The 25,536-nt window shown below is 45.8% G+C and overlaps 1 protein-coding gene across 1 annotated transcript in view; it reads right to left on the reverse strand.

Annotated features, from left to right (window-relative positions):
- The window catches only part of LOC137322209 (dynein axonemal heavy chain 8-like), a 1,675,662-nt gene that overhangs the window by 1,352,590 nt on the left and 297,536 nt on the right, over positions 1-25,536 (reverse strand). Inside the window, exons 13-14 of the mRNA XM_067985325.1 lie at positions 23,672-23,869; positions 13,145-13,221 (exon numbers count right to left, since the gene is read on the reverse strand). Coding sequence (XP_067841426.1) covers positions 13,145-13,221; positions 23,672-23,869 — 275 coding nt within the window. The remainder of the gene's footprint in view (positions 1-13,144; positions 13,222-23,671; positions 23,870-25,536) is intronic.

Here is a 25,536-nt window from a genome sequence, read left to right on the forward strand (position 1 = left end):
GCACAGCTCCGACAGTGCCTCAGTGGCCTATGCAGTAGCACACTGCAAACTGCGACATGTTGCACATATTGCCAGCAGCAGCCTGAAAAGATCCAGAATCGTAAAAGTTCAGCACCGCAGACACCTTCACAACCACAGGCAATACTGTCTTTGCCCTGCTCTAAGGCTGCAGTTGTGGCTGCAGCAGTTGACATATCTCCATCACGACCTCTTTCGTGAACTGCAGCCATCGGATGCACTGATCTTCGCTCAGGTTGAAGTAAGAGATTTGTTCCCCGAAGGCCATCATTGGATATGGCCTCCTGCTCAGTACCCTGTGCATCCTCCTCCCTCTCCTCGCAGCTTGACCTGCTCTGCATGGCCTCTCTGCATGCTCCCAGTCATGTTCAATGCCCAGCAGGAGCCCTAGCAGGCCACCTATGGATGCCAGAAATCTCGTTCAGCATGCTGTTGCGAATGCCACCAATAGTAATGCATGACCTGCCAGACCACTCGATATACTGTTGCAACTTTCTCCAAGTATAGGAAGCTTCAACAAACACGTTCACTTGTACCAGCAGCCAGAAGCAATAATCCAGCAACTAACCTGTAACTCCTGCATTGTCCCTTTAAATAGCACTGGTGGCGGGTTCTCCAAGCCGTTTACGACCTGTTCAGCTTTGCGAGGTTAAGTCAGTGCGGTGGCTGGAGCGTTGAGTTCCAAAATCGTTTCTGTCCCTTTAAATCAGTGTTGCACACTGCTCTAACACATATTCTCCTTACTTTACATGCTGCCGGCGTTCGTTATCTGCGGGTGTGCAAACACCTTTACCAAGATGGCGTCCGGCACACATCACCTAGAAGTGTGCGCGCGCATTCTGGATACCATTTTGGGTCCTTAGGAGGCTGCCTAGCGCCTGCACAAAGAACACTACGCAGCCCAATTTATAGCCCATCAGAACTTGACGGCACAAATTAAAACGAGATTTTTTTTCACACCATTTGATCACAACAGGACAGCCAAACCCACACAAACCACATGCATTACTTTGCATTGAAAACAAAAATACAACCAACACAGCAAATTATTAAATGAATGGAGCAGATATCACCACTGAATTCACTGCGCGTTTGCACATGTGCAGTAAAACACAGAAATCGTGAACTTGCTCCTAGTGGTTCATCAGCGATATCATAGCTTTGAATTAAAGGGACATCGCACGCTGCAATCAGAGAAATCATTGAAAAAGCGCAAACTTGCTAATCTGCCCAGCTGGAAAGTAACTAATTGCGCCACTAAACAGGTATGCTTAAAAATACCAGGTCTAAACTAAGTTTTAAAAGCACGATTAGTCTTAATGATTGCCAAACGACTAAAAATTAACTTTTAAAAATGTGGTGTCTCATATTATCCTTTAGATTAATAGTTTTTGGTCATTAAAAAAAAATTAAAAATTAAAAACAAATATTTTTCCCTTCTGTCTCTTTAATTTAATTAAATTATTTCTTTGGCTTTTAAAACAAAATAAAATTTTTATTCACAATGACATCCAGAATACTAACTTTAAACGAATGAAGTCTACGGGCTTCATTTTAGCACCCGCTATCGGGTGCGTTCCTGGCGGGGGGGCTCCGAAAATCAGGGGTTCCCGGAGCGGGTCCGGTGCCCGGCTCCAACCCGCCCACTTCCGGGTTCCCCACAGACGCGCCGGTGTGCGCGCGCAGCCCCTGCAGGTGGGAATCCCGCAGGCAATTAAAGCCATACTGGGGGAAACACTCCCAGTTGAAATGGACGTGTTGCAGCTGTCAGCCTGTGGCAGCTGCAAAGGTCCATTTGACAAGTTGGGGGGGGCGACCCTCACTCATTGCAGGAGGTCACTCTGTCACTTGGGACAAAGTTTGGCATCCACCACCCTCCTCCTGACAATCAAATTCACCAACTTGCACACTTACCCCGGGGTCCAGAGACTTGTACCTACCTTGCGGACCCCCTCAGATGTACATCTTCCGGATGGGGGCCGCCGTGGCTGCAGTCATGACCTCCTCGGAGGGCGAACAGCATCACCAGCCTCACCAGCCTCGCCGGCGACGCCGTCCACCTCTGACACGTGGAGCTCCACAACACAGTGCTGTGACACATCCGCCTGCACAGCAGGAGGGAGGGCAACCGCAGAGAGAGATGCGTCGCAGAGGGCACTACCCTCGACACAGGGTCCACAGACCGAGGCTCAGCTTCCTGGACCTCTCTGAACAGCAGTGCACACGGAGGCTCAGAGTCACTCGACATGTCGTCGTGGACATCTGCAGCCTCCTTCATGCCAAGCTGCTCCCGGCTGGCCCGAGCACCATCTTCTTACCTGTCACTGTCAAAGTCACCACTGCCCTCAACAACTTCTCCTCCGCATCCTTCCAGGGTGCCACCGGGGACATCGCCGACGTCTGCATAAAAGAGCCCTGCAAATACACCAACACCACTCTGCAGTGACACAATGGGTGTCATCAGTTGTGGGTCTTCATTGTGATCCTCAGGAAAGGGCATTATTGCACAAACCAGACAAGATTCGCAAAGACGTGGCAGTAGACGTGGCAGTAGTGGTGCCAATATAATATGTAATGTGAGTTGGTCAGAAATTCAATAAAAGTAAAAACCATGACAAACCCTCAAACACCCTTGTGCATCCCCTTCATGCTCACGACACGTTTGCCTTACGCTTCCTACTGCACATATGTGATGCATGCCCTGTGGCTGCAGCATAGGTAGTGGCAGGTTGAGTGAGGCTGACTGTGAAAGAGATGCACGAGAAGGTGAGTAACAGATGGAGCCATGAGATTGTATGAGGATTGGATTGAGTGGTAGTGGCGGGATGAGTACTGGCGAGGTGAGTAAGTGCAGGTAAGATGAGGATGAGCTTTGAGTGGGTATGAGGGGTGATGTGACAGAGTAGTGTTGGCAGTGCAGAAGGAGATGCGGGGTCATAGAGTCATAGAGTTATACAGCACGGATAGAGGCCCTTCGGCCCATCGTGTCCGCGCCGGTCATCAAGCCCTGTCTACTCTAATCCCATATTCCAGCATTTGGTCCGTAGCCTTGTATGCTATGGCATTTCAAGTGCTCATCCAAATGCTTCTTGAATGTTGTGAGGGTTCCTGCCTCCACAACCCTCTCAGGCAGTGAGTTCCAGACTCCAACCACCCTCTGGGTGAAAAAGTTCTTTCTCAAATCCCCTCTAAACCTCCCGCCTTTTACCTTGAATCTATGTCCCCTTGTTATAGAACCCTCAACGAAGGGAAAAAGCTCCTTAGTATCCATCCTATCTGTGCCCCTCATAATTTTGTACACCTCAATCATGTCCCCCCTCAGCCTCCTCTGCTCCAAGGAAAACAAACACAATCTTCCCAGTCTCTCTTCATAGCTGAAGCGCTCCAGCCCTGGTAACATCCTGGTGAATCTCCTCTGCACCCTCTCCAAAGCGATCACATCCTTCCTGTAGTGCGGCGACCAGAACTGCACACAGTACTCCAGCTGTGGCCTAACCAGTGTTTTATACAGCTCCATCATAACCTCCTTGCTCTTATATTCTAAGCCTCGGCTAATTATCCCATATGCCTTCTTTACCACCTTATCTACCTGTTCCGCCGCCTTCAGGGATCTGTGAACTTGCACACCAAGATCCCTCTGACCCTCTGTCTTGCCTAGGGTCCTCCCATTCATTGTGTATTCCCTTGCCTTGTTAGTCCCTCCAAAGTGCATCACCTCGCACTTTTCCGGGTTAAATTCCATTTGCCACTGTTCCGCCCATCTGACCAACCCATCTATATCGTCCTGCAGACTGAGGCTATCCTCCTCGCTATTTACCACCCTACCAATTTTTGTATCATCAGCGAACTTACTGATCATACCTTTTACATTCATATCCAAGTCATTAATGTAGACCACAAACAGCAAGGGACCCAGCACCGATCCCTGTGGTACCCCACTGGCCACAGGCTTCCAGTCACAAAAACAACCTTCGACCATCACCCTCTGCCTTCTGCCACTAAGCCAGTTTTGTATCCAAAGTGCCAAGGCACCCTGGATTCCATGGGCTCGTACCTTCTTGACCAGTCTCCTGTGGGGGACTTTATCGAAGGCCTTACTGAAATCCATGTATACCACATCCACTGCGTTACCCTCATCCACACGCCTAGTCACCCCCTCAAAAAATTCAATCAAATTAGTCAGACATGATCTTCCCTTGACAAAGCCATGTTGACTATCCCTGATTAATCCTTGCTTCTCCAAGTGGAGACTAATTTTGTCCTTCAGAATTTTTTCCAATAATTTTCCTACCACTGATGTTAGGCTCACTGGCCTGTAGTTCCCCGGTTTTTCCCTACTCCCCTTCTTAAATAATGGTACTACATTAGCGGTTCTCCAGTCCTCTGGCACATCCCCTGTGGGGGCGGTGATGTGGCAGATGGAGTGTAGGGGAATGAGTAAGTGTACTCACTTTGGCTGACCTACTTAGGTCATTGCAGCGCCTCCTGCACTGTATGCAGGTGGGTGATATGTTGGTGGTGCTGGTGACCTCCTCTGCCACCTCGAGCCAGGCCTTCCTGGTGGCAGAGGCAGGCCGCTTCCTCCCGCCCGCCGGGGGGAAGATCTCTGTCCTCCCCCTCCTCCTCACCCCATCTAATGATACCTGTAGTGAGGCATCATTAAACTGGGAGCAGCCTTTCCCCTGGGCTGCTCCATGCTGTAATTTTTGCTATTTGTTGCAGCATCTGTCAGTGGAGGACTGCCGCTTTAAATAGAGCTCCTCCAGCTGACAGACCTTACTGCACATGCGCAGTCCGCCCGACGCGCAGATCAGCAGTGGGGAACCCGGAAGACCAGGTAAGTGGATCCAATTAGCCTGCGATCGCGCGGGGGGCAGACTAATTTCACCGGGCGCGTTACCCACGTGCCCAATAGCCCCCCCGCCGCGAACCCGCCGCCCTGGTAACATCGAGCCCTACATGTCTGTTTGAGCAATGCAGCTTGAATCTGTGGGCGTGATTTCTCTTCCTGACAGATCTTGTGGGCGTGTCTTCTCCTCAGATATTTCCAGTCGCGCGGCAATTCACGTTGCGCAGAGACTGGGTTAATAGCACACATTTTGTTTAAAGTTCAAATTCAAGCAATTGGATGCCACAGAGCTCGCAGTAAGTATTTTCATTAATTAAATTTGCAGGAGCTGCAGTGAGCATTGCTTCATTGCTCTGCACGATTTCTGGCCCAATAAATTCTTACAGCAGCAGGCACCAGAAAAGTAATAAATTAAGATAGCAGTGGGCACCAATAAATTGACTGAATTAATACAGAAGAGGGCGCACAGAGAACTAAATGGTTCACAGTGAATAAATGGGCCGCAGTGAACCAAACAATACATTAATGGAGCAGTCGGCACCATTGGATCGACAAATTCACAGACAAGCAGGCACGCACACCAATGAAGCAATTAATGGTAGACCAACAAATCAGTAAGGGGTACAGCAACAAATCAATCAATTAATGGAGCAATGGGCACCAGTGAATGAATACCCCTTTCTATCTTTGCCACCACTGCTTCTTGCCCTCAGAGTCATACACTGACTCTTGCCAATTTACTGTTCAAAGCCCTATGAGCAATGAGTAATAGACTATCATCTATTTAAAGGTTCAGATATACAAATCTTTAAATGTGGGAGGAAAAGTTAAAAATGCATCTGCATTCTTACGTTTTATAAATGAAGGAATTGAGTACATAAACAAAGAGGGAACGATAAGCCTATACAAATCACTAGTTAGACTACAATTAGAACTGTAGGGCAGAATTTCCTCTTACCCAATAGTAACAGCACACTCAAGGTTCGCTGCAACTGAGACAAATAAGCTGCTCGTGTTTTTCCTCCAACACTTGCATGGTCTGGGCGCACTCCACATGCAAGCCAACCCCCTAGCTGTGCTTGAACATCAGAGTGAACAGAATTGCCTGGTAAGCCTGCAGCTGCAATCTTGGCTGCCACTATCGAGGCTTGAAAAAGGCCTGCTCTCAACTCTGAAGGTGACAGATGAGCAGCCATGAGAAGAAAACTGCTGACCTCTCAAAGACAACTGTATGAACTATTAGCACTGATGTAACTGTCGTTCTTCTGCTGCTTCCTCTCCTTCCCCAAGATCTCCTTCGTCTGATGACAACTGCTGGTCCAGAATGCAGGCCTCTCTGCAATGCAATGTTGTGCAATAAGCAGCAGACCACAGCAATGTGACACTTTATCTAAGGCATATTGCAGGGAACACCAGTGGTCCAGACAGCTGAAGCTCTGCTTGAGCAGTCCCATTGTATACTCTATAATCCTGGTTGTGCCCCAGCTTCGATTGTATCTTTGATGCTCGGGCGTGGTGGGATTGCACAGAGGTGTCATCAGCCAGATCTGCAGGGTGTAACCCTTGTCCCTCTGCAGCTATCCTGCCACAGTCCTCCCAGGGTTGAATGGTGAGAGGATGGCAATAAAATATAGTAGATCCCTGAGTACAATGCACAAATCTGCATGATGTTGTTGTGTGATCAGCCACTGTACATTGATAGAGTGATACCCTTTTCTGTTGACAAATCTTGCTGGCTCTTGTTCCAGGGCAATCATGCCCTGCACATAAGGGAAGCCAGCAGCTGCTGTAAAGCCACAAGCTCTGTCCTGTTGACTATTGACATCAGTGGAGAAGGTGATGTAATGCTCAGCCCTGGTAAATAGGGTGATAATTACCTGCTTGATGCAGCAGTGAACTACAAAGACTGCATGATGCAGCTGTTGTCTCCTGTTGCAGATTGAAAGGATTCAGTGGTGTAAAAATTCAGGGCTGTATTGACTTTGAGGGCCAATGGCATGGCATGCCCCCCTGGTCCAGCAGGCTGCAGGTCATATTGCATAAGGTTGCAGAGGTCTGCAACAGCCTGTCTGGTGAAGTGCAATCTCCTCCTGCACAGCTTCTCAGTTAGGTCACAGAAGGTGAGTGTTGGCCTGTAGACCCTGTGTACTGGACATGGCCTCCTGCACACAGCCCCCCTCACCTGATATATTCTGAGATGCCCAGCTGCTGCTGGTGGTCCTCATCATCCTCATCCTCGTTGTCGTCCTCCTCCTCCTCCTCTTTTTTCCAAGCAAGAAGCAAGAATAGCTCCCATTATAAGAGACACCTGAGTAAAGGGTTGTAAGACAAAAATAATGTCAAAATTGTAATCTGGAAGCTGAAAATACTCCTGACAATCCCAACAGCAAAAGATCCTATGATCCAGTGAGCTGCAGCTGAGAGCCACCTTTTATCGTGCTTCAGGAGCTCTCAGTAACCAATCCCGCTTGGTCTTGCTGGTGGGTCCAAGAGTGGATGCAGCATCCGCAAAATTGAGTTAAAATGACTGGAGGAGGTGCATGATATCATCGGAGTGTGACTTTGGCCTTTTAATTAGGATCCAGTCTGCCTGGGGCGAATGCCTGATGTGCAGCACAAACAAGTCAGTTAAAATGGTGGGGGCGGGTTCGGTACGAGAAGGGTCCAAGGCAGCCGCAGACACGATTTTAACCCCCACTGTTCTCACTGGATGGGTGGGGTTAAAATCGGTCCTTAAATATCTCTGCACTCTGCCTGCATTAGCATTTCAGCAAAAAATTTCAGCAAAAATGTTTTGTTGCAATGTCCTACTAATAAAAGGTCATTAAAGCCATTGAGAGCATACAGAGTAGATATATCTGGATGATGCTAGGGACACAAAACTATAGTTATGAAGAGAGAATTTTATTCCTGGGACTATTTCCATTGGAGCAGAGAAGGTTCAGAGATGGGAGGTTTAATGGAGATTTTTTAAATTATGAAAGGATTTGAAAGGGTGAATTGGGAAAAAATATTCCCTTCAGTTGGGGAGCCAATAATGCATGATAATCAATTTAAAATTGTCACTAAGAATGAGGAGTGAGTAAGGATAGGAGAAATTTTTTTACACAGAGAGTTACTTGATAAAGGACGGACTGCTTTGCTGTACGGAAAGTTGAAGCAGAGACCATTATGTTTTTTAGTAGAAAGGTAGAAAAAACAGAGGAAGGTACAGGACCATGGGAGAGCCAGGGAGTGGGTTTAGTTTTGGATTGCTGTAGGAAAGAACCGTTATAGTGGGCCAAGTGGCCTCCTTCATAAGCTTCTATTGTTCTTGCAGGTGGAAAGAACAATTAAATACTTAAGGCAGCATCTTAAAGTCAGGAATGAACTGACAATAAGTGGTGGAGAGTACCTGAGGGTGTAAAAGCGACTCCGGATAGGTCGGGGAAGGAGGCTCTTGAGTGGGAACACAGTGGGGAATTGGAGCGTGATGGTTCAAAAGAGGTCAAGGGCGGATAGGTCCCATTCTCCTGGACCCCTACACATCTGTTAGATCCTGATCCCCAATACACCCACCATGCTGATAGGTCGGGAGATCCAGGTTTTTGACCCAGTGACAGTGAAGGAATGGCGATATATGTCCAAGGCAGGATGGTGTGTGACTCGTTGTTGTTTTACCAAGCACCTGCTGCCCTTGTCCATCTAGGTGATGGAAGTTGTGGGTTTGGGAGGTGCTGCCGAAGAAGCCTTGCCGAGTTACTCTCGTGCATCCCGTGGATAGTACTCACTGCAGCCACGGTATGCCGATGGTGGAGGGAGTGGATGTTTAAGCCAGTGGATGGGGTGCCCATTAAGCCAATTGCTTTGGCCTGGTGTTGAGCTTCTTGAGTGTTGAAGCTGCAGCCATCTAGACAAGGAAAGTATTCTATCACACTCCTGACTTGTGCCTTGTAGGTGGTAGAGAGACTATGGGGTGTCAGGAGGTGAGCCACTCACAGCAGAATACCTAGCCTCTGATCTGCTCTAATAGCCATGGCATTTATATGCCTAGTCCAGTTCAGTTTCTGGCCAACGGTGACCCCCAGCATGTTGATAGTGGAGGACTCGGTGATGGTAATGCCACTGAATGTCAAGGACAGCTGGTTATGCTCTCTCTTGTTGGAGATGGTCATTGCCTGGCACTGGCGTGAATGTTACGTGCCACTTGTTAGCCCAAGCCTCGATGCTGTCCAGGTCTTTCCGCAGGCGGGCATGGACTGCTTCATTATCTGAGGAATTGTGAATGGAACTGAATACTGTACTAGCATCATCGAACAGCCCCACTTCTGATGGAGAGAAGCTCATTGATGAAGCAGCTGAGAATAGTTGGGCTTTATTGATAGTTGGGCCTTATTGGGCTCATTTCCCAGTGCTTCTAGGTCCCGGTTGTGTTCTACCCTAAAACCAATTTCTTATCCATACCCAGGATATACCTTGAATCCCAGTGTTTTGATCTTAACTAATAGCCTTTCGTGAGAACTTTGTCAAATATCTTTTGAAAGTTGAGGTACAACATGCCATAGGGCTTACCACAGTCCACGTGGTAAGAATAGAATATATAATCATACAGCACAGATGAAGGTCATTCGGTCCATCGTGCCTGTTCCGGCTCTCTGAAAGAGCTACCAATTAGTGCCACTCCCCTGCTCTTCCCCCATAGCCCTGCAAATTTTTCCTTTTTAAGTAATTATCCAATTCCCTTTTGAAAGTTACTATTGAATCTGCTTCCACCACCCTTTCAGGCAATACATTCCAGTTCATTACAAGTCGCTGACATAGAAGTCAAAGAGCAGGATCTTTTTCTTCTGCATAAATGTTGACTGCTATTTACGAAGAGGTCTGGATGTCCATCCATCCGTTATGTTCTAGGGCAGGTCTTAACTCAAGTCTCACACAAGATTTTTGAACCATTTATTAGGGGAGAGTAGCTGAGGTGGTTTCCTGTTGCTTTCCTCACGGTTTTTATCTTCTAGGTAGGCTTCAACAAAGTCTTAAGAGCCCCACCATGGATGCCTTGTGGACGACAATCCAGTATTCAGAGCCAGCACTCTGGTCTCTGCTTGGCAGGGCTGTCTGGAGTAAGGCCTGACTCCAATCCTTCTGATTCAGATGGTAATATTGCCACTTAGCCAGTGGTCACTCCGTCTGGATGCTTGCACCCCACTGGATGTCAACCCAGTATTTACAGACCATATTCTACTCTACTCAACAGGTTTGTCTGGTTTGGGGCTCAAACCTTTCACCTTCTGACTCAGAGGCAGGAATGCTTCCACTAAGCCAAAGGCTCATTCCATGTTTTGGAGGTCACCGTCTTAAATTTATGCTCTTTAGTAAATGACTTAATGATTAGTTCAAATAGTTTTTCTTAATTTACCTTATCAATACCTCCATCAGATCAACTTTTAATCTTCCATGTTTTAATAAAAAGAATTTCATCCCATAAGCTCCGGATAGAAGCATAAACGGGGTTTCCATCAATCTTCTGCTGAAGTTATGGGGCTCAATTTTAGGGGGAAATTGTGGGTTCATTGGGGGCTCCGAAAATCGCGGAAATCTCATTCGGTTTGGAAGGCGGCTCCAACCCGTCAACTTCTAAGTTTCCCAGGGACCCACCTGCGTGCACGGGCGACCCGAAACCGGAAGTCCAGCCGGCAATTAAAGCCGGCAGAATGACAGTTAAAGAGCCAAATGTACCTCATTGAGGTACTTAAGGCACTTGACTTGTGACAGATTAAGTGATGATAACAATTTTTAACTTACCTGAGCGGCTTGCCCACCGCTTCTGATTACCGCCTGGTGTAAGAAGTGAGTCTATATTTTAAAGACTATGGCTTGGAAATTCCTTGGGGCCTGCTCTCTGTACCAACCCCCACCTGAGCCCCAGGTAGAGACCCTGTCTTAAATCATGGAGACAGGGTCATTTGCGTATTCAAGGTGGGCCACTGCTGCCTGCAAAAGCGCATCACCCGCCCCTATCAGCCCTTCAGACGGACTGGCCTTTGAGGTCCAAATGGCCCAAAGAAAAATGTTTTTTTTTGCAAGTCTTCAGCTCTCACGACAGCCACTCTGCCGATAGAAGTATCCGGGATCGATAATCGTATTCAAGTAAAGGTTTGGGAAATTCAAAAGGCTTGAAAGGCAACTCACAGCAGGTCTCGTGGTTTGACTTCTACTGAGACCTAGCAAAGCGTGCTATGGGAGAAATTTCCTGTGAAAGCCTGAGAACTTCTCCCGACAAGTACTCTTGACATAGGGGAAGCGGACACAAGCCTCTCCCAACCAGAATTTAAAACTCTGGTCTAAAAGCTGCAGAACCCCAAGAGAAAAAAGGCTCCAACCCATATTCCGCCCCACACACCCTCAGGCAGAAATTAGATTTATGCCCTTTCCCAACCCAGGAATTTTGTGCTCCATATTTAAAGAGAAAGCAAGTGGCATCTTTGTTATTTTTGTATCAAGGAGAATAGGAAAATGTACATTTCACATTGTTTCCTGTTTATTCATCTATCTTCCAGTACGTGATATCTTTCACTAGCGATGTACAGAATAATGGTTCACTATTACAATCCCTATGGTCTCGTTATCATTCATCTAAATATTGGGCAGGAAGACGCATACTAGATCATAGGGGTTGAGAGTGGCTAAATTGGGCCTTGCAGCACCCGTTGTTTCGGCGCTACATGGCCTCTCCGGCATCCAGCATGGCGTCTTGGATGCACACGCACGTTTCCTGCGTGACGTGCGCCAGATGCCATCTTGGTATAGGAGTTTGCGCAGGCGCAGATAACGATCGCTGGAATCATGTAAAGTAGGGAGAAAATGGCTTCAATCAGTGTGCAAAGCTGATTTAAAGTGACAGACACCATTTTGGGACTTAACGCTCAACTCAATGCACAGTCTTAACCCTGACCATCTGAACGTGTCTTAGAGTGCCTGGAGAACCACCCGCCCGCCCCCCCCACCCCGCCCAGTGCCATTTAAAGGGACCATGCAGGATTTACAGGTTAGTGGCTGGATTATTGCCTCTGGCTGCCGAGACATTTGTAACTGCTTTTGGAAGTCTCCTAGGCTGCGGGGACATAGCCTAACATTTAGAGCCAGGACGTACAGGAATGAAGTTAGGAAATACTTCTACACGCAAAGGGTGGGAGATGTTTAAAACACTCTTCTGCAGATGGCAGTTGATGCTAGCTTACTTGTGAAAGTTAAATCTGAGATTGATAGATTTCTGTGAATCAAGGGTATTAAGGGATATGGGGCCAAGACAGGTATATGCAGTTAGGTCACAGTTCCACCATGATCTCATTGAATGGTGGAACAGGCTCGAGGGACTAAATGCCACGGCTACTTGCTGCCTCTTGATATGCGCCACCTTCTACTGCAAGAAAGCGGGACATGTGCGTGGGTGATGTGCCTGTCATGGTTGAATAGCTGCCTACTGTCTGCATGGAGTCTGAACAGAGATCAGAAATCGCACACGTAAAACACAGATGCAGATCCCATCCCTATGTTTACACACTGATGAGTTATGTTAAAACATTGAATAAAGGTTGCGCACTACTAAATCCCACATCCTCCAATCTGCATGCCAGACCTCACCAATCTGCCGATCTGAGTTGGTACCAGGCGTGCGAGAGTGCATGCACCAAGGTTCTCTGCTGATGCACTAGAGACCTTAGGTGCAAGAGGTGGACAGAAGGTGACCTGTGAGTTGTGGGTGGGCGGCTTGAAACAGTGGTAATGTGTCAGGAAGAGAGGAAGCATCTGATTGGAAGAGTTGAGTACTGATAGAAAGAGTTTATTGATATGTGGAGGATGGGGGGGTGTAGTGCGTGGTGCAGTTGGTAGGAGACGCCACTTGACAGTCGACCTCACTCACCTTGACTACTCATGTCAAAGCAATGAACTTCTTCCTGCACTGCATCCATGTTCATGATGCTGTGCGCCTGGCATTGACTTCGTTCCCCCGCTGCCTCCCACTGCCTTTTGAGTATATGTCTGGAGGGCCTCTTGCCCCCTCCCCGTGGATGTAGGATGTAATATCCCTTGATATATAATATCCTGAGTCACAGAAAACTTGGTCCTTGCTGCTAAAATGATATTATTTTCTTTGTGAAAATGTAGGTACAAACATAATAGTATTTGCATCTCTGTGCTAGTGTAAAATTTGACACCAGCATATCATTTGAAAATAAAAAACTGATCCTTTCCAGAATTCATTTTTGTCACTGATAAAACATTTGATCTAACACCTACCTCTGCAAAAGTTGTAAAGCATGTCTTGAAGAAATAATTTTCGCAAAACAGCTACTCATGAAGTCATCAAGCAAGTTCTGAAATATTTAAACATTAAAATACAACCAGTTACAATGATATTCATTCACTAAATGTTTTCTAAAAAGCATTTTACAGAGTTGTGACATACAGGCCCCGATATTCATGGGGAGACGGGGAGCGAGTGGGGGAGTGCAGTAGCGTGTGGAAAATCTGGCAAGGCCGAGGATGCGGAGGTCCTGCCGAATTTAACGGCAAGGTCTCATTATGATTTTTTTCTTTCATTTCTCACCTGGCAGCCGGCCAATTTGACAGGCTGACCGGCTGCCGGGCGGGAAAACCAGCAGCAGGAGGTCGCAGCCAGGGACCCTTGGGGACAGTCCCCAGCAATCGCAAGTCAGCCATCAATTTGGGGGGGTGGGCTCAGCAGATCACGGCTCTGCCATAAGTTTGGCAGGTCATGGGTCAGCCATCACTTAGTGGGAGGGGGGCCAGCAGATCACGGGTCAGCAAACATTTGGGGGGGTTGGCAGATCGTGGGTCAGCCGTCAGTTGGGGGGGGCGGTCGGCAGATAGCATGTCTGCCATTAGTTGGGGCCTTGGGAAACCCGGCTGGCAAATTTAAATCAGGCTCCCAATTGCACCATGGGAGCCTGATTTAAACATGATAATGAAGTGTCCCGCCTCTCCAAGACGGGACACTTGTATGGCAGGAAACCTGCTGCTGTAAAAATTGCAACAGGTACTTAAGCATCGGGTTGGAGACCGTTCCCTGTTTTTACGGTTTAACCCCGGCCTCAACCTCCACCTGCCCATCATTGGGGGGTGGAGGGGGGAAATGCCTCCAATCAATTATTTAATTCAAAACACATATGTAGGTTGTTTTTCCCTTCAAATTTTTTTCAAAAATTTTCCCCTCAAATTTTCTCTCCTCACACCTTTTCTCCTAAAGCTAGCAATTTGTTGTACATGAAACTACAGAGAGACTGTCAGCAAGCTATTTGAAAGTTATATTTGATATAATAATTCATGCACCAGGTTCATGGTGGTATACACCATTGATGTATTGAAACAAGTTCAGATGCTTCGACAGATCAGGTTTTGCTGCACAGACTTGCTAGGATGTCAAAGATCATAGTAATGTGCAATATATTGCATACAGAAAGGTAGCATTATGGTGCAAGTGAAAAGGAGGCCCAGCTGCAGCCACGAGCAGAGCAGGACACATGAAACAGAGCCTGAAAAATGCACACTGAACCCCAGTAGAAGGCAGGAAGTGTCTTACAACAGGCTCTAATCAGCGAGTACTTCGTCCAAGTGCCTGATTCCACCCACCGCACAAACAGCGCTGTCCACTTGTGCACAGTGCTGTGGCCCAATGTTCTATCTGCACCATTGTCTTCTGCCCCACTTCAACGGCCATATATACTAATCCATTCATCTGCAATTTTAACCTGTCCCATCATAAGTGAACTCACTGGATAAAGTTAAAATAAAGTACAACCATTTATTTTCCCTATTAGCAAGACGCGCATTCATGTTCAGTGTTTCTTAACTCAGTGCTTTCTTTTGCGACAGTAGCCTAGATTTTCCAATCGGGCATAAGCAATTTGTGCCCACCCAACAAACTGAGTACTGAACCCGATCATAACTTCCGGGTCAGTCTCATTAAAATATTGCAGGTGAACAGAACTTAAAGTCCTGCAGCAGCTTAAAGGGGCAGGCATCTTAATTGGAGAAATTTGGAGCACAGCTGTGTTCTCCCTAAAATTATGCCTGAATGAAGGTAGGAGAGCATGAGAGATGTTCTTAAAAGAAGTAATGGAGAGCAATGAGGCACTCTTTGGCACGAACAAAGGCACGTCCCCAAGGAGAGCTGCCTTGGGTAAGTGGGAACAAATGACTTGCATGACTGCTAATTCCACAGATGTGGGACAATGCAGGAAGAAGTAGGAGGGCTGTACTAGGTCAGACAACATAAACACCTTCCGTTAATGGACTGACACGAGGCATGTTCGTCATTTACAATTACCTGACCCTCACACACACTTAATGTACTTAATGTCAAGAACAGAATCTATTTGGTTAGAGTTAGGAAATAAAAGAGGTGCCATTACACTACTGGGTGTATTGGGAAGGATACAGAGGAGCAAACTTACAGGGAAATTTACAGAAGGTGCAGAAGCTATAGAGTAGTAACAACAGGGGACTTCAACTATCCTAATATAGACTGGGATAACAATAATAGAAGTGCCGAGTGGATGATCCATCTCGGCCTCCTCCCGATATCCCAACCATCACAGAATCCAGTCTTCAGCCAATTCGATTCAATCCACGTGATATCAAGAAATGCTGAGTGCACTGGCTATAGGCCTCGACAACATCCTGGCTGTAGTGTTGAAGACTTGTGCTCCAGAACTAGCCACGTTTCTAGCCAAGCTGTGCCAGTACAGCTACAATACTGGCATCGACCCGACAATGTGGAAAATTGCCCAGGTATGTCCTGTCCACAAAAAGCAGCACAAATCCAATCCGGCCAATTACCGCCCCATCAGACTGCTCTCAATCATCAAAGTGATGGAAGATGTCATCGACAGTGCTATCAAGCGGCACTTACTCACCAATAACCTGCTCACCGATGCTCAGTTTGGGTTCCACCAGGACCACTCGGCTCCAGACCTCACTACAGCCTTGGTCCAAACAGGGACAAAAGAGCTGAATTCCAGAGGTGAGGCGAGAGTGACTGCCGTTGACATCAAGGCAGCATTTGACTGAGTGTGGCACCAAGGAGCCCTAGTAAAATTGAAGTCAATTGGAAATCAGGGGGAAAACTCTCCAGTGGCTGGAGTCATACCTAGCTCAAAGGAAGATGGTAGTGGTTGTTGGAGGCGAATCATCTCAGCCCCAGGACATCGCTGCAGGAGTTCCTCAGGGCAGTGTTCTCGGCCCAACCATCTTCAGCTGCTTCATCAATGACCTTCCCTCCACCATAAGGTCAGAAATGGGGAAGTTCGCTGATGATTGCACAGTGTTCAGTTCCATTCTCAACCCCTCAGATAATGAAGCAGTCCGTGCCTGCATGCAGCAAGACAACATCCAGACTTGGGCTCATAAGTGGCAAGCAACATTCGCGCCAGACAAGTGCCAGGCAATGACCATCTCCAACAAGCTCAAGGATGTCAGGGAGCGGCTGCAGGGCATTCTGGAGGGGGAGGGTGAACAGCCAGTAGTCGTGGTCCATATTGGTACCAACGACATAGGGAAAAAAAGGGATGAGGTCCTGCAAGGTGAATTTAAGGAGATAGGAGAAAAATTTAAAAGCAGGACTTCAAAGGTAGTGATCTCAGGATTACAACCGGTGCCATGTGCTAGTGAGTATAGGAACAGGAGAATAGAGAGGATGAATGCGTGGCTGCAGGGATGGTGTAGGAGGGAGGGATTTAGAATCCTGGGACATTGGGGCCGGTTCTGGGGAAGGTGGGATCTGTACAAGCGGGACGGGTTACACCCGAGCAGGACCGGGACCAATGTCCTCGCGGGGGTGTTTGCTCGTGCTGTTGGGGAAGGTTTAAACTAGAGTGGCAGGGGGAATGGGAACCTGAGCGGGGAGTCAGAAGAGAATAAAGTTGAGAGCAGCAAGAGAGGGGAAGACCCAGGGGAAATCTACAATACAAATAGTACAAACAGTTGTTCAAGAACAAGTGAAAGGGAAAAGTGTAGAGCAGCGGAAAGAAAGTGTACTTCAGGCACGACAGATAAAATAAAAACAAGAAGGCGTAAGGCGATTAACCCAGCATCAAAGCTGTGGCAGGGGGTTGGGAACCTGGGCAGGGAGACAGAGGAAAGCGTGTCAGGAAGGGACAGAAGGTATGGAGTAAAAGGTAAAGTGTTAAAAAAGGAAAAAGCAGGAACTAAGTGTCACAAAACATATTTGAAAGTTCTTTATCTAAATGCATGTAGCATTTGTAACAAAATGGATGAGTTAACGGCACAAATAACTACGTATGGGTATGATCTTGTGGCCATGACAGAAGCATGGCTGCAGGGTGACAACGACTGGGAATTAAATATGCCAGGGTATTTAACAATCAGGAAGGACAGGCAGGAAGGAAGGGGAGGTGGGGTGGCTACGTTAATAAAGGAAGGAATCACTGTAATACTGAGAAATGATATTGGGACAAAGGATCAGGATAATGAAACAGTTTGGGTAGAGATAAGGAATAAAAAGGGGAAAGAAACACTAGTGGGCGTAGTATATAGGCCTCCTAATAGTTGCAACTCTGCTGGAAGAAGTATTAATCAGGAAATAGTCGGGGCATGTAATAAGGGAACAGCTATAATTATGGGGGATTTTAACTATCATATTAACTGGACAAATCAAATTGGGCAGGGCAGCCTTGAGGAAGAGTTTATTGAGTGTATTAGGGATGGATTTCTTGAGCAGTATGTAACTGATCCTACAAGGGGGCAGGCAACCTTGGACCTGGTCCTGTGTAATGAGCCAGGATTAATTAATAATGTCCGAGTTAAGGATCCCCTTGGAATGAATGACCATAACATGGTTATATTCCATATCCAATTAGAGGGTGAGAAGGTTGGTTCTCAAACAAGCGTACTGAGCTTGAAGAAAGGAGACTATGATGGTATGAGAGCGGAATTGATTAAAGTGGACTGGGAAAATAGATTAAATGGTAAGATGGTACATGAGCACTGGTGTTCATTTAAGGAGTTATTTTACAACTTTCAAAAAATAAATATTCCACTGAGGAAAAAAGGGTGTAAAAGAAATGACAGCCACCCGTGGCTGAGTAAAGAAATTAAGGATAGTATCCGACCAAAAACAAGGACATATAAGGTAGCCAAACTTAGTGGGAGGATAGAAGATTGGGAAGTCTTAAAAAGACAGCAAAAAGAAACTAAAGGATTGATGAAGAAAGGGAAGATAGATTATGAAAATAAATTAGCAAAAAATATAAAAACAGATAGCAAGAGTTTCTATCGTTATATAAAAAGAAAAAGGGTGGCTTAGGCAAACATTGGTCCCTTAGAGGATGAGAGCAGGAAATTAATGGTGGGAAACATGGAGATGGCAAAAAGCTGAACAAATATTTTGTTTCAGTCTTTACGGTAGAGAACACTAAGAATATCCCAACACTGGACAAACAGGGGGATCTACTGGGGGAGGAGCTAAATACGATTAAAATCACGAAGGAATTGGTACTCAGTAAATTAATGGGACTCAAGGCGGATAAATCCCCTGGACCTCTTGGCTTACATCCTAGGGTCTTGAGGGAAGTGGCAGTAGGGATTGTGGATGCTTTGATAATAATTTTCCAAAATTCTCTGGACTTGGCAAAGGTCCCGGCAGATTGGAAAACTGCTAATGTAACACCCTTATTTAAAAAGGGGAGTAGGCAGAAGGCTGGAAATTATAGATCAGTTAGCCTAACATCTGTGGTGGGTAAAATTTTGGAGTCTATTATTAAGGAGACAGTAGCGGAACATTTGGATAAACATAATTTAATAGGACAAAGTCAGCATGGCTTTATGAAGGGGAAGTCATGTCTGACAAATTTGCTTGAGTTCTTTGAGGACATAACGTACAGGGTGGATAAAGGGGAACCAGTGGACGTAGTGTATTTAGACTTCCAGAAGGCATTCGACAAGGTGCCACATAAAAGATTATTGCTCAAGATAAAGAATCACTGGATTGGGGGTAATATTCTGGCATGGGTGGAGGATTGGTTATCTAACAGGAAGCAGAGAGTTGGGATAAATGGTTCATTCTCGGACTGGCAACCAGTAGCCAGTGGTGTTCCGCAGGGGTCGGTGCTGGGTCCCCAACTCTTTACAATCTATATTAACAATTTGGAGGAGGGGACCGAGTGTAACATATCAAAGTTTGCAGACGATACAAAGATGGGAGGGAAAGTAGAGAGTAAGGAGGACATAAAAAACCGACAAGGGGATATAGACAGGCTGGGTGAGTGGGCGGAGATTTGGCAGATGCAATACAATATTAGAAAATGTGAGGTTATGCACTTTGGCAGGAAAAATCAGAGAGCAAGTTATTATCTTAATGGCGAGAAACTGAAAAATACTGCAGTACAAAGGGATCTGGGGGTCCTCGTGCAAGAAGATCAAAAAGTTAGTATGCTGGTGCAGCAGGTGATCAAGAAGGCCAACGTAATGTTGGCTTTTATTGCTAGGGGGATAGAATATAAAAACAGGAAGGTATTGCTGCAGTTATAAAAGGTATTGGTGAGACCGCACCTGGAATACTGCATACAGTTTTGGTGTCCATACTTAAGAAAAGACATACTTGTTCTCGAGGCAGCACAAAGAAGGTTCACTCGGTTAATCCCGGGGATGAGGGGGTGGACATATGAGGAGAGGTTGAGTAGATTGGGACTCTACTCATTCGAGTTCAGAAGAATAAGAGGCGATCTTATTGAAACATATAAGATTGTGAAGGGGCTTGATCGGGTGGATGCGGTAAGGGTGTTCCCAAGGATGGGTGAAACTAGAACTAGGGGGCATAATCTTAGAATAAGGGGCTGCTCTTTCAAAACTGAGATGAGGAGAAACTTCTTCACTCAGAGGGTAGTAGGTCTGTGGAATTTGCTGCCCCAGTAAGCTGTGGAAGTTACATCATTAAACAAATTTAAAACAGAAATAGACAGTTTCCTGGAAGTAAAGGGAATTAGGGGTTACGGGGAGCGGGCAGGATATTATACATGAATTTAGATTTGAAGTTAGGATCAGATCAGCCATGATCTTATTGAATGGCGGAGCAGGCTCGAGGGGCCGATTGGCCTACTCCTGCTCCTATTTCTTATGTTCTTATAGAATCATAGAAGTTTACAACATGGAAACAGGCCCATCGGCCCAACATGTCCATGTCGCGCAGTTTATACCACTAAGCTAGTCCCAATTGCCTGCACTTGGCCCATATCCCTCTATACCCATCTTACCCATGGAACTGTCCAAATGCTTTTTAAAAGACAAAATTGTACCCGCCTCTACTACTGCCTCTGGCAGCTCGTTCCAGACACTCACCACCCTTTGAGTGAAAAAATTGCCCCTCTGGACCCTTTTGTATCTCTCCCCTCTCACCTTAAATCTATGTCCCCTCGTTATAGACTCCCCTACCTTTGGGAAAAGATTTTGACTATCGACCTTATCTATGCCCCTCATTATTTTATAGACTTCTATAAGATCACCCCTTAACCTCCTACTCTCCAGGGAAAAAAGTCTCAATCTATCCAACCTCTCCCTATAAGTCAAACCATCAAGTCCCGGTAGCATCCTAGTAAATCTTTTCTGCACTCTTTCTAGTATAATAATATCCCTTCTATAATAGGGTGACCAGAACTGTGCACAGTATTCCAAGTGTGGCCTTACTAATGTCTTGTACAACTTCAACAAGACATCCCAACTCCTGTATTCAATGTTCTGACCAATGAAACCAAGCATGCCGAATGCCTTCTTCACCACCCTATCCACCTGTGACTCCACTTTCAACGAGCTATGAACCTGTACTCCTAGATCTCTTTGTTCAATAACTCTCCCCAACGCTCTACCGTTAACGGAGTAGGTCCTAGCCTGATTCGATCTACCAAAATGCATCACCTCACATTTATCTAAATTAAACTCCATCTGCCATTCATTGGCCCACTGGCCCAATTTATCAAGATCCCGTTGCAATCCTAGATAACCTTCTTCACTGTCCACAATGCCACCAATCTTGGTGTCATCTGCAAACTTACTAACCATGCCTCCTAAATTCTCATCCAAATCATTAATATGAATAACAAATAACGGCAGACCCAGAACCGATCCCTGAGGCACACCGCAGGTCACAGGCCTCTAGTTTGAAAAACAACCCTCTACAACCACCCTCTGTCTTCTGTCGTCAAGCCAATTTTGTATCCAATTGGCTACCTCACCTTGGATCCCGTGAGATTTAACCTTATGTAACAACCTACCATGCGGTACCTTGTCAAAGGCTATGCTAAAGTCCATGTAGACCACGTCTACTGCACAGCCCTCATCTATCTTCTTGGTTACCCCTTCAAAAAACTCAATCAAATTCGTGAGACATGATTTTCCACTCACAAAACCATGCTGACTGTTCCTAATCAGTCCCTGCCTCTCCAAATGCCTGTAGATCCTGTCTCTCAGAATACCCTCCAACAACTTACCCACTACAGATGTCAGGCTCACCGGTCTGTAGTTCGCAGGCTTTTCCCTGCCGCCCTTCTTAAACAAAGGCACAACATTTGCTACCCTCCAATCTTCAGGCACCTCACCTGTAGCTGTCGATGATTCAAATATCTCTGCTAGGGGACCTGCAATTTCCTCCCTAACCTCCCATAACGTCCTGGGATACATTTCATCAGGTCCCGGAGATTTATCTACCTTGTTGCGCGTTAAGACTTCCAGCACCTCCCTCTCTGTAATATGTACACTCCTCAAGACATCACTATTTATTTCCCCAAGTTCCCTAACATCCATGCCTTTCTCAACCGTGAATACCGATGTAAAATATTCATTCAGGATCTCACCCATCTCTTGTGGTTCCGCACATAGATGACCTTGTTGATCCTTAAGAGGCCCTACTCTCTCCCTAGTTACTCTATTGCCCTTTGTGTATTTGTAGAAGCTCTTTGGATTCTCCTTTGCCTTATCTGCCAAAGCAATCTCATATCCCCTTTTTGCCCTCCTGTTTTCTCTCTTAACTCTACTCCGGCAATCTCTATACTCTTCAAGGGATCCACTTGATCCCAGCTGCCTATGCATGTCATATGCCTCCTTTTTCTTTTTGACTAGGGCCACAATCTCCCGAGTCATCCAAGGTTCCCTACTTCTACCAGCCTTGCCCTTCACTTTATAAGGAATGTGCTTACCCTGAACCCTGGTTAACACACTTTTGAAAGCCTCCCACTTACCAGACGTCCCTTTGCCTGCCAACAGACTCTCCCAATCAACTTCTGAAAGTTCCTGTCTAATACCATCAAAATTGGCCTTTCCCCAATTCAGAATTTTAACTTTTGGGCCAGACCTATCATTCTCCATAGCTATCTTAAAACTAATGGAATTATGGTCACTGGTCCCAAAGTGATCCCTCACTAACACTTCTGTCACCTGCCCTTATGTAAGTGAGAGTCCAACCACTTCCCCATTACATTCAACGGCATTACCATTGCCGAATCCCCTACCATCAACAACCTGGGGGTCACCATTGACCAGAAACTTAACTGGATCAGCCACATAAATACTGTGGCTGCAAGAGCATGTCAGAGACTGGGTATTCTGCGGCGAGTGACTCACCTCCTGACTCCCCAAAGCCTTTCCACCATCTACAAGGCACAAGTCAGGAGTGTGATGGAATGCTCTCCACTTGCCTGGATCATTGCATCTCCAACAACACTCAAAAGGCTCAACACCATCCAGGACAAAGCAGCTCGCTTGATTGGCACCCCACCCACCACCCTTAACATTCACTCCCTTCACCACCACGCACCATGAATGCAGTGTGTATCGTCTGCAGGATGCACTGCAGCAAATCATCAAGGCTTCTTCGACAGCACCTCCTAAACCCGCAACCTCTACCACCTAGAAGGACAAGGGCAGCAGGCACATGGGTACAACACCACATGCACATTTCCCTCCAAGTCACACACCATCCCGACTTGGAAATATATTGTCGTTCCTTCACCATCTCTGGGTCAAATCCCTACCTAACAGCACTGTGGGAGAACCTTCACCATACGGACTGCAGCGGTTCAAGAAGGCGACTCATCCCCACTTCTCTAGGGCATTTAGGGATGGGCAATAAATGCTGGCCTTGCCACCGACACCCACATCTCATGAACGAATAAAAGAAAATTAAAAGCACTATATAATGCAAGTTGTTGTTATTCCAGTGACTCAGTCAGGCAATGTTCTGTTTGTATTTGCTGTGATGTTTGTTACTCTGGTAATGCGGCTGGGTTTAAATGTTTTCAGTACTGCTCTCTTATCGGTGAAGAAATCTGCCAATTTCCTCGTCTCAACCACCCTTGCTGGCAAATCATTCCAGTTGTTGATCTGTGAATCCTCAAAGATAGAAGAACCATGCAACCGTACACTCCTGACTGCAGGACAGTACCTATAGGTTGTTAATTGTATCCATATGATTCATATCAATTAATGTTAATTGTATTCAGGTGATGCGTATCAATTGGGAAATCTCTTGTATCCATTTTTTGAGAGTGTATCTATGGTGTGGAGTGGGTTGTTTATCTCTGTGAATAAAGGCTTCGAAGCAACTAAAGACCAGGCTCTAGTATTCTATCCTTCGCCACCTGGCTATCCAGTTTGTAACAGAGGTACGAGCTCTTAAGGAAAGAAAGGGGAAAACGGCAGGAAAGATAAGAATAAAGAGAGGAGGGTGAATTAAACTTAACAAGGCAAAATTAGCTGTCCCCTACCTATGGAATATACTCCCACTGACTCTGCTGTTACCTCTAAATCGAAGATTTGTTTCATGAATGTAGTGTAGTCTGCATTGAACTCTTTCTTCCGAGGGTCCAGAATGTCATAATGACTCTTTCTCAGATTCAGATAGATATTCTGGAATTTGATTGCTAGGATCTCTATTCCTTCAATTGTAGAATTCTTCAATACAGAAAAGGTCTTCACTGCTTTAACCATTTCTGTGATCTGCAAATTTAATTAAATGTTGATTACTTTACACATACTTTTGAACAATTTTCTTAAAATATTAATTTATTTTGTTAAAATGATTGCATTAATTGCATGCATATGTTTTGAAGCTCTTTTGACAGTAAGCCTGCAAATTGTACACGTTTAATGCTGAGTCATAAAAATTATATTTGCCAATCCATCCTGGACCTTGCAAGATTCGCTTCCTACTCAGGGTTCTCAAGAATGTTTGCTTACCCACCCTTTGTTGAGTTTTTCATGTGACGAGGGGATGGGAAGAGTATGTGCTACTTCTCCCAGCTCTACGCTGGGTGGAAATCCAAAACAACAGCTGCTGGACTCATGTGAGGGTTAATTTTCCAATTCGTTACGCCTGATTAACAGGCGTAAAGTAGGTGTAACCAATCAGAAAAATGTGTCAGATTTCTATCCATTGGTGCCCAGCCAATTTTCCTGTTGAGTTATGTACTACCGCCAGAAGCACCTGCCATTTATGATTCATTATATTGAAATTAGCCCTTATTTATTAGATAATATTTAGAAATCCACATGATTTTCTGGTATTGATGCCTGTATAGTACTCAATCATCTGCTCAGATGTATAGACCTGCTCAGATATGCTGTTTAATCGAATGTATTTAAGAAGTCCTACAATAAGATTTATTTCCCTTTCTCTTGCCTTTCTTGTTGCTTTCATGTTTCTACTTGGGATAAAATTCCACTTCGGCATGGTGGCAGAGTAAGAGCTTTAGAACAGGCGCAATCTGATGCAGAGAGGGGACAACCACAGGTTTCCCAAGGCCTCCTCATTTAAAATCATACTGGAAATGTAGAGGCTGTGGGGAGGTCGGATTTCCTGGGCAGAAGCATAAATGTGCTAGTACAGTTCCTTAAAGCTTAATTCTGTTGTCTACAAATTGTGAAATTCATAAAATCATAGAATCGTACAGTACAGGAGGCCATTTGGCCCATCGTGCCTGTGCTGGCTCTTTGAAAGAGCTATCCAATTAGTCCCACACCCCTACTCTTTCCCCATAGTCTTGCAAATATTTCCTTTTCAAGTATGTATCATATTCCCTTTAGAAAATTAATAGTGAAGCTGCTTCCACCACCCTTTCAGATAGTACTTTCCAGATCATAACAACTCGCTACATAAAAAAAATTCTCCTCATCTCCCCTCTGGTTCTTTTGCCAATTGACTTAAATCTGTGTCCTCTGTTTACCGACCAACCTGCCAGTGGAAACAGTTTCTCCCTATGTACTCTATCAAAACCACTCATAATTTTGAACACATCTATTAAATATCCCCTTAACCTTCCCTGTTCTAAGGAGAGCAAGCCCAGCTTCTCGAGTCTCTCCACATAAGTCCCTCATCCTTGGTACCATTCTAGCAAATCCGCTGCATCCTCTCCAAGGTCTTGACATTCTTCCTAAAATGTGGTGCCCAGAATTGGATACAATTAGGATCAGGCGTAACCAGTCATTTATAAAAGTTTCAGAACATAAGAAATAGATGCAGCAGTACGCCATATGGCCCCTTAAAACAGCTCTGCCATTCAATAAGGAACATAGGAATATAGGAACAGGAGTAGGCCATTCAGCCCCTCATGCCTGCTCCTCCATTTGGTAAGCTCATGGCTGATCTGTGATCTAACTCCATATAC

This window comes from Heptranchias perlo, chromosome 5 (assembly GCF_035084215.1).
Source record: "Heptranchias perlo isolate sHepPer1 chromosome 5, sHepPer1.hap1, whole genome shotgun sequence".
NCBI lineage: Eukaryota > Metazoa > Chordata > Chondrichthyes > Hexanchiformes > Hexanchidae > Heptranchias > Heptranchias perlo.